The 13,185-nt window shown below is 52.0% G+C and overlaps 1 protein-coding gene across 1 annotated transcript in view; it reads left to right on the forward strand.

Moving 5' to 3' along the window:
* Nucleotides 1-1,027: 1,027 nt before the first annotated feature.
* The window catches only part of LOC147412689 (serine/threonine-protein kinase PAK 3-like), a 245,863-nt gene continuing 233,705 nt past the window's right edge, over nucleotides 1,028-13,185 (forward strand). Inside the window, exons 1-9 of the mRNA XM_086481113.1 lie at nucleotides 1,028-1,053; nucleotides 1,197-1,362; nucleotides 1,767-1,863; nucleotides 1,947-2,066; nucleotides 9,399-9,582; nucleotides 10,926-10,992; nucleotides 11,534-11,639; nucleotides 11,998-12,027; nucleotides 12,904-12,941. Of these exons, the coding sequence (XP_086337239.1) occupies nucleotides 1,028-1,053; nucleotides 1,197-1,362; nucleotides 1,767-1,863; nucleotides 1,947-2,066; nucleotides 9,399-9,582; nucleotides 10,926-10,992; nucleotides 11,534-11,639; nucleotides 11,998-12,027; nucleotides 12,904-12,941 (834 nt within the window). The remainder of the gene's footprint in view (nucleotides 1,054-1,196; nucleotides 1,363-1,766; nucleotides 1,864-1,946; nucleotides 2,067-9,398; nucleotides 9,583-10,925; nucleotides 10,993-11,533; nucleotides 11,640-11,997; nucleotides 12,028-12,903; nucleotides 12,942-13,185) is intronic.

The following is a 13,185-nucleotide window of genomic DNA, read 5'->3' on the forward strand; positions in this document are numbered from 1 at the left end:
GTCTGTGTAGCAGGTAGTGGTCACCAAAGCTGTAGCAGTGCAACTGATTTTTGTTTCCTTGGCTGCACAAGGGTGGCTTCATCCCTCCCCCTGGCCTGGGGCGCTGGGGGCAGCCGCCCCCTTCCCCTCCGGGCCCCCCCTCTCTCACCGCCTTTCCCTGCAGCTCCGGGAGGCGGAAGGCCCCGGCCCCGGCGGGGGAAGGCGCCCGCCCGCTCCCGGGGCCGGTCCCGCCCCGCAGACGACTCCGTGCCGTGGGGCCGGTCCCGCCGCGCCTGCTGGGAGGCCGGGCCGGGCCGGCGGGGCCATGGCGGGGCCGGGGCTCCCGGCCGCGCTGCTGCTGCTGGCGCTGCTGGGCTCCGCCGCGGCGGGCAGCCCCGGGGCCGCCGGCTGCCAGGTGCCCCCGGGCGAACGCTTCGACTGCGGCCCCGAGCGGCTGCTGTCGCGGGCGGACTGCGAGGAGCGGGGCTGCTGCTACGCACCCGCCGGCTCCGGCTCCAGCCCCGGCTCCAGCCCCGGCCCGCCCTGGTGCTTCTTCCCCAGCGGCTACCGGAGCTACCGGGCGGAGAACCTGACGGCCACCGCCACCGGCTCCGCCACCCGGCTCCGCCGCGTCGCCGCCAGCTTCCTGCCGGGGGCCGTGGGCAGCTGGCGGCTGGACGTGGCGCTGGAGACCCCCACCCACCTCCGCCTCACGGTGCGAGCCGGCCCCGGGACCGGTGCCCCGGTGCTCCGGACCCCCCCGCTGACACCCCCCCCCTCCCTTCTGTCCCCGCAGCTGCGGGACCCGGCCCGGCAGCGGTACGAGGTGCCCCTGGCCACGCCGCGGGCGAGCGGCCGAGCCGCCTCCCCGCTCTACGGGCTGCAGATCAACCAGGATCCCTTCGGCCTCGTCGTCTGCCGGCAGCGCGACGGGCAGGTCCTGTAAGTGCCCGTCCTGCCCCGAGCCTTCCCGAAGGGATTCGGTCTGGAAGCGGGTCCTGGCCCCAACCCCAGCGGTGCGTGGGACGGAGCAGGGATGCGGCAGGGGATGGCGGTGACAGCAGCGGGGTGGCGGTCAGCGGCTGCAGGGGCTTTGCTTTGAGCCCCTCTGCGGTTCGGTGCCTGGGAAGGGAAGCAGGAGTCCCAGAGATCAGTCGAAACCGGTCTGCTGGGCACCGCTGGGGCTGTTTGCCGGAGTCTCCCTTTCTCTCCAACAGGCCGAACACCACCGTCGCGCCCCTCTTCTTCGCAGACCAGTTCCTGCAGATCTCCACCTCTTTGCCCTCCCATTTCATTTCTGGGCTGGGGGAGCACCAGACGCTGCTGGTCCTCGACACGACGTGGACCAGGGTCACCCTCTGGAATCGGGATATGGCGCCTGTGGTACGGAGCGGGGCTGAGGGAGAGGGAGGTGGCTCATCTGCGCCTGTGGGGGTGGCCCTGCAACCTCTGACATCTTGTTTGGGGCTGGGGAAAGGCATCGGTGGCTGTGGAGCTCTGGGACCTGGCCTCAGCCCTGGGCAAGCCCGTGGGACCGTTGTCCCCAAGTCAGGCTTTGTCCCCCCTGGGGCTCTGTGCTGCTCAGAAGCCGCTTTCCCTGACACGGTCCAGGGCTCTTGTTTGGGGCAGAGCTCTGCTGACTCAGGCAGTGTCTGGGGCTGCAAGCCCTGGCTTTGCACCCCGAGCCGTGACGGTGCTTCTGGCCAGTGGCAGGCAGGTGGGGGGGTGGGTGCTGTGCTGGGGCCTCCAACGGAGCCTCACCCACACTGCGCTGTGCTCTACTCCAGCCCCAGGTCAACCTCTACGGCTCCCACCCTTTCTACCTGGTGATGGAGGACAGCGGTTCGGCTCACGGCGTCTTTCTGCTGAACAGCAACGCGATGGGTGAGTTCCACGGAGGTGCTGGGCATGGGCTTGGCCCACGTCCCCATCCTCAGCTTGTTCCTCCGGCGCTCGTGCTTCGCCAGATGCGCTCCTGCAGCCCAGCCCGGCCCTGACCTGGCGCACGACGGGCGGGATCCTGGACTTCTACGTCTTCCTGGGCCCTGACCCCAAGAGCGTGGTGCGGCAGTACCTGGACGTCATTGGTAGGGCCGAGCCGCGGGCGGGGGGCACGGGTGCTCCTGGGATGGCTCTGCCGGGATGCTGCGTGGCCCGTCTGAGGTGAGGGCTGGGGCTGCCCCTGAGGTGAGTGAGGCCCTTGGGTGGGTGACGGGGTGTCTTCTGCCTGCTGGCTGCCCGGGGGTGGTGGGTGGGAGCTCCAAGCCGGAGCCGGGCCGGCTGGGGCATCCCCGGGGGTGACCTGAGGGCTGGGCAGGGGAAGGAGAAGGAGACAGACCCCCCAGCACAGGCACTGGGCATCCCGTTTCCCAGAGCCCCCCTGAGCCCCCTCAGCCCTGCTCCCCCCCTGCAGCTGCCCCGTCCCCAGCCCCTCCCCTGAGGCCAGTCCCGCAGCCCCAGGCTGCCCCACGGCCTGTCCTGGCAGCGGAGAGCGGGGCCTCGGGCAGGCCCAGGGCTCTGTTAACCCAGGGGCCTTCAGCAGCAGTGCGGGGAAGGAGCGGGGTCTGCAGGAGCGGCTGCAGCAGGAGGGGCTCCGGCCTGGGGCCGGCTGTGACAGTCAGGGTTCTTTCCCTCTGCCAGAGGCCGTGCCAGGGGCTCGGTTGTCTGTTCCTGCCCTGGGAATGTCGTCAGCTGCATCCAGCTCAGGCTGAAGCTGAGGAGATGGGCAAAAGGAAAAGCAGCCGGAGAAGGACACGAAGGGGATCCGGCTGCGAGCTGCCCCCAGCTGCAGACAAGAGACAGCCGGCCTCTCGGCGTGAGGAAGGGTCGCTGTGAGTAGTCCTGAGCAGAGCTGGTCACCAACATGCACCGCGGGGTCTGTGTGCGTAACCAAAGCACGGTACAGCCATGTAGTGTGTGTGTGTGTGTGTGTGCGCAGTGAGGCTGTGTATGTAGGAAGCCTCATATTGTAAGAGCTGAGAGAGGCAGAGACAGAAGTGTCTCAACAGTAAAATCCTCCCAGCAGCACCAAGAGCGGGAGCTGCAGTGAGTCCTGGGCCCTTGTGTTATAATCAGATCTGAATTTTGATTTCATTGATAATTAATTGTTTTGAATGAACAACTAACATCTTATAGTTAATTCTTTCCTGATTCAATTAATTTACATTATGGTAAGGAGTAGACAAAACCTCACTTATGCTAAGAGACAGCAGATGCAGGCCTTAGGAAGATGGCCAAAGCTGAAGGTGCTGTGGATTGGGAAACTGTACAGAACACAGAATGAGGAGGGAGGGAGGCAGGTACAAGGGGTGAAATTGTACGTTCTCAGCTAGTTCTCTTATCTTATGTGATGAAACCATTGAAACAAAGGAATGTTGCTGTGAAGACTCTCCCATCCTCCCCATCCTAATTTGTATATCAGAGATTTTGATCAGTAAGATAACGAATGACTAGATTAGGAAAGGACTATTAAGAAAGTTATAGAATAGGGCGGACCAATCATTGTAAATGTCAAAATTAATAGCGGGCATAACATGCATGCTTATGTTAAAATCTGTTAAAGATCATGACTTTGCAGAAAAAGGGTGTAAGATGTTGAATTTTTGATGTAACTTTGAAGCCCGTCGGGTGGAGCTGTCCCCGTGCTTCCCAGCGCTGCAATAAAGACGTGCCGGCTTATCTGCAGTTGTGTAGATAAATTTGTCGCGATTGCGACCCTCCGTCCACACTTGGGGCCGTGTCACCCCTCTTCTGCTCCAGGTGCCTCCCTGTGCCTGTGCCCTCCCACCTTCCATCACTGGCGTCACTCTTTTGCTTCCCTGTACCTTTCTTCTGTCTGTTCTCATACCCTGCTCCCTCTTCGTCCCTCTCTGCTTTCCAAGCCCCTCTCTTGTTCTGCTATTCTACCTGCCCCTTTGGTTTTTCTTGCTCTCCCTCTGTCTTGCTCCCTGCCCCTCTTTTTTCCTTCCTCTGTCTCTGTCCTGCAGCGCATGGCTGTTTTTTTGTTCACTGCCTCTTTGTCCCGATCTGCATTCCTCCTTGTTGTTCACAGTCTGTCTGGCTTCTTGCCTGAGCTGCTTTTTCTCTCTCTGCCTGCATGTCCCACTCCCTGCCCCTGTCCTCCTCTCTCTCCTTCATCGAATTGTAGAATGTATTGGGTTGGAAGCGACCTCTAAAGGCCATCTAGTCCAAACCCCCTACAACAAGCAGGGACATCTCTAACGAGGTCAGGTTGCTCAGAGCCCCATCAGGCCTGACCTTGAATGGCTCCAGGGATGGGGCTTCCAGTACCTCTCTGGCAACCTCTTCCAGTGACCCAGCACCCTCATATTAAAGAACTTTTTCCTAATGTCCAACCGAAATCTAGCCTTTTCTAGCTCAAAACCACTACCTCTCGTCCTATTGCTACAAACCCTTGCGAATTGTTCTTCCCTGCCTTCTTAGAGGCCCCTTTCAGGTATTGCAAGGTTGCTACCAGGTCCTCCTGGAGCCTTCTCTTCTCCAGGCTGAACAACCCCAACTCTCTCAGCCTGTCTTCATAGGGGTGTCAGACCTTGGTGGCACCAAACTGATCTCAAACAAAGACAACAGGAGTTTGAAGATAAGAGAATGGTAAATGTCTGATTTCCTAGGTCAAGTTAGGAGGGACATCATTTACTTCACTGCAGTTCCTTTGTTGTTGTTTTGTATCTTAAGACCCAGCTTCTTTCCCCAAAGGGGTGCTAGCTTTGTGGAGGTACCACCTAGCACACTTTTCTGTGCAGGACTGGAATTAAACAAATATCCTGACTGTGTTTTTCAGCTCTTTGCAGACTGAGTAAAAGAACCCTGATTTGGGGGACAACAGGACTTACAGTGCTAATACCCCCCCCGCCCCAGCTTTTTGGAAAGCACATAGAAGAAAGTGTGACAAAGGAGCTCATAGAGAGGAGGGGGGAAGAAAACCCACCAGATGACTAAGAGCTATGTCTGTAGTTGGATAAAGCTGCTCCGAGAGAGAGAGAGACATCCATCTTCCCTGCATGGGAGAGTCAGGGCAACGACTAGAAATGAGGAGCTGTAATCAGGTGTCCTTTTTCAACCCCAGTGTCGAAGCTGTCCTTTGAGCATTTCCTAATCCCACTGCAGCTGAAGTGGGTCAGGTACCTCAAAAGCATCTCTTGACTGACCCAGCTGATCTCTGCACTTGTCCACATGTGAAGGGGGAAAATACTTGCTTTGAGTAATGGCCTCATTAATGCCTTTAGCCTTAGGGTCTGGGTATGGACTCTGACAAGCAGGAGGAGTTGAATAGACCTTCTGATGGGTCTCCCCCTGTTGCTGCTAGTGTTTCTGTAGGGATCCTTCATCTGTTAAGTACAGTTCTTGCCTCCTGTCCCACTCCTCTCTCTCTGCTGGTTTCAGCTGGTAGTGAAAAGTCGGGGGTTTTCTCCATTTTTCCCTTTCTAAAGCAAGGGGTTTATATGTAAAAAAAAAAAAAAAAAAAAAAAAAAAAAAAAAAAAGCTAATGCTGCCTTTAACTGAATGTTGCCCTGCCCTGTCGGTCCTGTGCTGCTTCTGACTGCAAATGAGCCTCAACACGCAGGACAAGTGGAGGGTGGGAGGTGAAAATGATGCCTTGCTGTAGCTGGAGTTCCAGGGCAGTAACCTGGGGGGCTCCAAACCAGGTGCCTGGTGTCGTGCTCTGCCTAACGGGGCAGTGAGCTGGCTGAGCCAGATCTGAACACCCTCTACAACCAGAGCTTGGCTTGGGCTGCTTTGTATGCTGACTGCTTTAGATAAAACAGCCGTGTGTACAGCTGAGCCTCTGGACTATAAAAACTGAACACCGTGTTACGAGCAGGAGGCTCTCCCAGCAACATTCGCTGCAGATTGGTTCATGTTCTCCCACTCTTCCATAAACAAACCCAAGGTAATACTGAATTTACTGCATGAGCTGTGTTTAACAGACTGCTTTGTTATTTCTCCTTCCACTAGAAGGCCCTTCCAGAATCAGCAGCAGCACAGCAAATACATTGAACGAAAAGAAGCCGGTGTTAAACTGTCTTGTTTAGTGTCATCAGGAAGCTGATGGGAATATCCTTAAGTCAAAACTGGTATGGAACTGGAAATGGGTCCAAAACCTCTGCTGTGTGGCCCTTAGTAGGGTTGAAACCTTTTCCTTTCCTGGTGATTAGTTCTAGCTGTCCAGAGCAATGCAAATCAGTTGTGTTAAGTTGGTAGCAACTTGGATCTTTTCTTCTATCCCCAAATGTTTTTCAAAAGAGGTAGTTGTGGCTTCTAAATTGGGTCAAGTTATCTAAAAATCATCAGCAGGATTTTTTTTCTCATTTCTGTTAGTGCTGGGTAAAAGAGTAGAAGTTGATTTGGAAACCTGTAAGCTGAAGGGTGTTTCCCAATAAGTTTCTTTTTTTGCTTTTGTGGAGTCTTCAGCATTTTATTTTCTCCCACAGTACTTGTAGGCTGCAGAAGCAGCCCCTGAGGCACTATGGAATTACTTGTGTAATTAGCTTGGCTCCTGCTAAGGATATAGATTGCCGTCATACTCAGAAGCTGGTTGAAGCGATGAAGCCATGTGGGGTATTTGAAGACGAGGAAGATCTGAATCGCAGGTCTAACAAGGCTGTAAAACTTGTTCACCTCTTCATTTTTTTAGGACAAACGGATGAGTTTTCTTTACAGGCTGGTTGTTCCTGGAAAACTGAGTAACTTGGTCAAAGAATGGATGTCAGACCTTGGTGAGAGCAAGGGAAGGATTTTTTATACGTTCTTCTCAAAACAGCTGAAGCCTTTTGATTTCTTTTCAAGGCCGTACTACTGGGCTTTATGCTAAAGCTCAACTTTTGACTTTCTTCTCAAGTATTGAGTGGAGCCGTTGTAACTGTCATTGAAATAAGGTCTAAAAGATACCTCAGAGGAAGATCTTGAAGTCTTTGGGGCCCCGAATCAGTCTGTGAAGTGGCTCCATCAGTTGACTTGTAGCAGTTCACAAAGCTCGAACAAGGTGTTGTGGGGGAGGTAGATGGTAAATGGGCACTGATTTGCCCCAAACAGCCTGCAGCACCCAGTCTGCTTCGACATTGTGACAGGAGATTTGCCTTTTGTATAGCTGCTTCATGTGTGCCTGCTGCAGGGAAGAACAACCATAGGTCTTATTTTGGGTAAAGTAATGAAAGGAATGCTACATTGGGGTGGGGGTTGGGGGGTGTGCTTTTGGGTTTTTTGAGTTGCAAGCACTCACTGCAGAAAACCAGCATCAGTCTGTTAGACTAACCACTGGGTACGGGCCTGAGAAGACACTTTATGGAGGCTGTTCTGGTAATCGTGGTGATGGGAGCCTCGGTGGAGTTGACAGCACTTGTGTTTCCTTTCAGCAGAGTGCTTTACCTGAGGAGAGTTGAGAGCAGAAGGAAATGACTTGTGTTCTTCTGGTTGTTTGATCCAGCCTTGTTCTTCCTTCATTAAACCGCCTGTAATTGCCATGCTATGGAATCAATTAGTGCTGTGTGTGAGCTGGTGGCTCCGTGAAGGCGCTGTAGAGCATTCAGCCTAAAGCAATGCAGGGGCAGCAGGCCCACCCCAGCTCAGATGCCCCTTTCCGCTGAGGAGGTACATCCATGTGACGATTACTGGGTGAACAGTCTCAGTTCTGTTGAAGCTGCTCTAGACTGAGCTGCGGATGGGAGCAGTCTGACCTTCAGCCATCCGGTGTCCCAGCAGGGTTGAGATTAATGGAGGAGAAAGAAAAGGACAAGGCTGCTGGGGAAGGACAGGAGGAGCAGAGCAGGAAGGAGGATGGGAGGACAGTGTGAGTGACAGTGGCAGGGAGAGGGGATGGAGGAAAGAAGAGAATGAGATGAAGAGGAGGCAAGCAAACAGGAGGGCGCAAGCGTGGGGTCAAACCCTTTCTCTCTCTCTGGAGAAAAGCTGCTACTTAGCTGAGTCATGTTTTTCTGCCAAACAACTGCTCTTTTAACGTAATAATGATGGTGATGCTGCAGACCGTGGAAGACAGAAAACTCTTTTCTTGTTCTCTTTGGTCTATAAGAGTTGCTGAGGTAGTGTGGGTGGCCCTTGTGGCTAACTGCTGTGCGGCAGGAGTGTATTGTGAGGGGTGTTTGTGAGAAGATCCAACAGGAATGCCCAGTATAAACCCCTTGAATCCACTCAGTCATTGCTTCAAGGGAGTCATGCCTTTTCGTCTCCTTTTGCCAGCTTACATAACCCAGAAGTGATGTGAGTTGCAGGGCACAGAGAGAAGTGTCCGAGTTTTTAGACTGGGGAGGGGTGAGGGTGTTGCAAGGAGATGTTGAGTGCTGTATTTAATTTATGGTTTATCAGCATTTGGATGACGGATGTTCTATCCCCAGTCTGGTAGGCAGAGGTCTGTGAAGCAGATGAGGCAAATCTTAGGGAATGAGCTGGTGGAAGACTTGCCCGCTGGCAGGAGAGGCCTAGAATGGACAAGTGCTGCTTTTGATGGAACGTTTCCTGTAATGCCTTATTTCGCTTCTAGATTTGGCTGTTGCTTTGAACTGAATTTGATGATCCTTTAAATCTAACTTTCACTGCATTTGCTTGGAAATGCTGAGGTAGGAGAAGCCAATTTTGTTATCTCCAGTCAAAAGTTATATGTGCTGAATGGAGATGATGTCTTGTAACTGGCAACATCTATCCTGAAAATCAAACAACATCGTCGTAGAGATAAAAGAAGGAGAAAAGCCTTTGCCTTTGTATTTGATCTATTGCTGCCATCTTTCCTGCATGCTAACTGAAAATAATTCATCTCTTCACATTGTGTAGGGGTGTGCAGTACAGACCAAAGGTGACAGTTAATTATTTAATGAGGGTAAATGCAACAATGCAGAGAAAGGATTAGAAACACCCAAAGTACTCTAGACTGTAATTCTGAAGAGAAGAGCAGAGCATCTTCCAACTGAAGGAGGCTGTAAGGCAGGAGAAGAAAGGCACAGCAAGAGAGGCCTTGTGGAGCTAGTGTCTGTGAGCAAAGACAGACCCAGGCTGGGAGGGTGCCGGTCCATAGCGAGTTCAGGCTTTGGATGAGACCCCTAGGTAAACTTGGGCAGTTGGCAGACATAATAGTAAAACATCAGAGAAAAATGTTAATTAAAAGTCCATGAGCGTAGTAGTGCTTTATGTTAGAAGACTGATGTGCCAGGAAATAGATTTCGCAAAGCTCCATCCTGGTTGATAAGGGTGGACGGGGACACGTGCTTTTGAAGTCAGACACACGCAAAGTTGTCTTCATCCAGCTCTTTTTGCTGTGCATAGCGTGGCTGTCCCTGGCGCTGCACGGAGGGAATACGGAAGGCAAAGACAGGACCTGAACAACTGCTCCTTCCTCTCCTGCTGATGTGTTACTATGGCACGTGTATTCGTTTTCGTGTTGTCATCGATAGACGGTGATACACGGGCCTTTGGAGATCCCGATAGAGAGTCCCACTGTGAGAGGCACAGTATAAACCTCTCGTCTATCTCTGGGTTTCTCACAACTGTTAGCGTGAAGTCACGTCACATCAGATCTATAGAGAAGCCTGCTCAGCACCACGGTGAGGATATGTCGACCAGACACACCTTAAACTGGTAAGGAGGGCAGCCGAGGTGAGGGGGGATCCTGGGGGGCAGAGTACTTGCTTGAAAGATGTGAGAGGATGTGACTGTTTTGTGTTCTACATGAGCGCTTTAAGCGTGACTGAGTTCCTGAGTTTGTGTTAATAGCTCTCGCATACTGCAAGTGAGCGCTGTAAGACAGGAATTTGCTCTCGACAGCTCCCTCCAAGGAAGTTGTAGTGAGGCTGGTGTTGGTCTCTTCTCCCAAGTAACTAATGACAGGACAAGAGGTAATGGCCAGGGCAGACTGGCTATTAGGAAAAATTTCTTTACTGAAAGTGTGGTCAGACATTGGCCCAGGCTGCCCCGGGAGGTGTTGGAGTCACCATCCCTGGAGGTGTTCAAAAGACGTATAGATGTGGTGCTTAGGGACCTAGTTTAGGGGTGGGCTTGGTCGTGTTAGGTTAATGGTTGGACCTGATGATCTTAAAGGTCTTTTCCGACCAAAACGCTTCTCTGATTCTATAACATTTTTTCGGTCATTTTTCGAGTGAAAAGACAAATGTATTTGGTAGAATGGCAGTTCCCCTCTCGGCTGTTACAGAGGTACCACTGGCACTAGAGAAGATCCTACAGACAGCTCTGTGCTGTATTATCCAGCCACGTGGTAGTTAGTCTTGGAGAATGCTGGTTCTGCAGGGAAGCCCAATATGTGAGGTACCCACCAGCAGGATAGATGTTTGCATGTGGGTTTATGCCGTGTTTATCTGGGTGTTTGGGAGTTGTCCAGAACTGGCATTATTGTGACCATTTCTCAGAGAAATAAATCTCTGTTGAACATGGGTTCTTGATGCATCAGAGGGAAGGCAGCTTCTCTCAGCCTTTGTTCCACTCACGCTTTATCAGGGTCACTAAAAGTGGGCTGAAGTGAGATTTGTCAATCGTAAAAGGCTCAGGAGATGGATGACCACAAGCGATGTTACTTTTGAGAGTTGTTAAACTAGGAGGGAGGTGAGAAATGGACGCAGACGCAGACTGACTGACTTCCCAGCCAGTCAAACCCTAGATTGGGGTGGCACCAAGGCTAAGTTTAAATGTTCTTCAGGTGGAGTTTTTCATTCAGTAAGGCCTGCAATTGGCTGGTAGGTGTTGGCTGTGCAGGTATATGGGGAAAATGACAGGCTTTCCAATTCAGGAAATTGCACTGGAGATTTAAAGCAATTGTTCATCCATATAGTTTGAACGCAGAGCTGCGGCTTTCAGCGATTGGATCAATTTTGAAATGCCACCCTCCCTCGTAAGATGTCCGAGACTTCAGCCAAGGCTTTGGCACTTTCTGCCTGTTTTCCCAGTCCCTGGTTTCTGCATCTTTACAGGAGAGAACCTAGAGAGCTACAGGAGCTCGCAAAAGAGGCATCCTTAGCAGCAGTGGCGGAACTCAGTGTTAGGATTTTGAGAATTTAAATGCAGATTCTTAAGCCCGCAGGGTTCCCTGGTATGCTGCAAATGAATTGTATCAGGATGGGGTTTAGCTTTTAGTCAGACAGCAGTGATCATTTCAGCAAGATGGGTTTGCGTTATTAAGCATTCAAAATCCAGTGTAAAGCTCCTAAAATACACGGTGTTGTCCACAAATACAGAACCGTCTGGTTGTGCCTGCACTGAATCCCCAGGAAAACAAGTGAAGTCTTAAATCATTATGCCATGAAGAGCAGAGTTGATTTAAAATGAGTTTCATGCCCTTTTTTTCCTATCACAGTCCTAACTTTCTTTTGATTGTAAAGTTAATCCTGGTTTTAGCTGTGTATTTTGGTAGAGAAGAGAATGATTGCATCTAGTGTAGAAGCTACTAACTTGAATGGTAAGGTGTCAACCAAAATTTGTGAAAGTAATCTTACAGGTAGCATGGGAGCTTGGTCAAGATGTGTGAGGCTGCGGCTGTTCAGTATTCTAAATGCTCCTTCTTTCCACTTGACATCTACAGGGCACTCCAGAGCAGTGGGCCAGGCTGGTCCAGACCTCCAGCGTAACAAAACTGGAGCAGAAGAAGAACCCACAAGCTGTTCTAGCTGTTGTCAAATTCAGACTGGGTACAGGGTATACTTGTTTTGTGCGTTTTATGAGTTATTGTGGGATCCTTTGAGCAATGTGTTCGTGTTCCAGAGGAAGAGAATTTTTTGGGATGCTTTGTGACACAGCACATTTTTCAGGGCTGCTGTCATGATGTCACGGGAACATTGGCCCAGAGGAGAAGGAAGGTGTCAGTGCCCAGAGCAGCCTTTGTAGCACGCTCCTTCCAGGAGGGTGTGACGAGAGTGCCCTTTTGTCCCCTTGGTTGGGCCCCATCTGCAGACTTGTAGTGTAGCGCTGCAAAGGTGAAGGAGCAAGTCTGTGGTGTGCTCTTCAGTGTTCTTTTGCCTTTGGCCCATTCCTTCTGTTTTTTGCTAGACAAAGTGTGGCTGATGACGGATCTAGCAGGTAAGCAGAGGGGTTTACTAGGTGCAGGATATCTGGCTTCTGTATCGATGTGTCCTTTTGCTGTTCCTTAATAACCAAGTTGATTTTCCAACAAAAATACCATTAAGGTACCGATAGTGCAGAGGAGGCCACAAAGGTGGTGAGGGGGCTGGAGCACCTGCCCTGTGAGGACAGTCTGAGAGAGTTGGTGTTGTTCAGCCTGGAGAAGAGAAGGCTCCGGGGAGACCTTCTCGCGCCCTTCCAGTGCTTAAAGGGGGGCTACAGGCAAGGTGGGGAGGGACTCTTTGTCAGGGAGTGCCGTGATAGGACGAAAGGTAACGGTTTGAAACTGAACGAGGGGAGATTTCAATGCGATCTTGGGAAGAAATTCTTTCCTGGGAGGGTGGTGAGACACTGGAAGAGGTTGCCCAGAGAAGCTGTGGCTGCCCCCTCCCTGGCAGGGTTCAAGGCCAGGCTGGATGGGGCTGGGAGCAACCTGGTCTGGGGGAAGGTGTCCCTGCCCACAGCAGGGGGTTGGAACGAGATGGTCTTTAAGGTCCCTTCCAGCCCAAACCATTCTACGAAAAGAAGCTGCTTTAGCTCTTGGGCAGAGCAGAAGCATTGACTGTTAAAGAGCAATTTGCATTTTCTTCATCAAATTTCTGTTTATTTTATTGGCTGGCAAAACCGGGCAAAACATAGACACCAGAAACTCTAGAAAAAGAGTAGCCTAGTATATTGTCCTGCTGTCTTGCTTGCTATGTAAAATAGCTGTTGCTGCTGGCGGGCTGTTGTGAAAGAGAAATGCTATCTGTTTGGATTTACTTGTTTTGTGGGGTTCCCCCCATCAGGCAGTTTTATAACAGCATCTGGTTAATTCTCCCTTGCACGTTGCAGGTGAAAGCGCCCATGGATACCCAGAAGCCCGTCCTTCGGTGAGTGTGAAAGGAACCTCTTCCTTCCATGGCGTTTCAGAACTGTGGAGCAGGCTGTGAGCTTTGCCTTTGGTGACAGAGTGCCAGCCTCGCAGGCTGAACGAAAATACCTTTTAGTGTCTATGCAGCGGCAGTAAAGGGGTCACTGGCTGTTCTCTAATTTTCTGTTCAAGAACTTTTAGACAGATGAAAGTCTGGTTCTGCAGACAGAAGATCGCTTGCTGTTCTTGGGCATGGTGGAATA

This window comes from Leptosomus discolor, unplaced genomic scaffold (genome assembly GCF_034619465.1).
Source record: "Leptosomus discolor isolate bLepDis1 unplaced genomic scaffold, bLepDis1.hap2 HAP2_SCAFFOLD_86, whole genome shotgun sequence".
Classification (NCBI taxonomy): domain Eukaryota; kingdom Metazoa; phylum Chordata; class Aves; order Leptosomiformes; family Leptosomidae; genus Leptosomus; species Leptosomus discolor.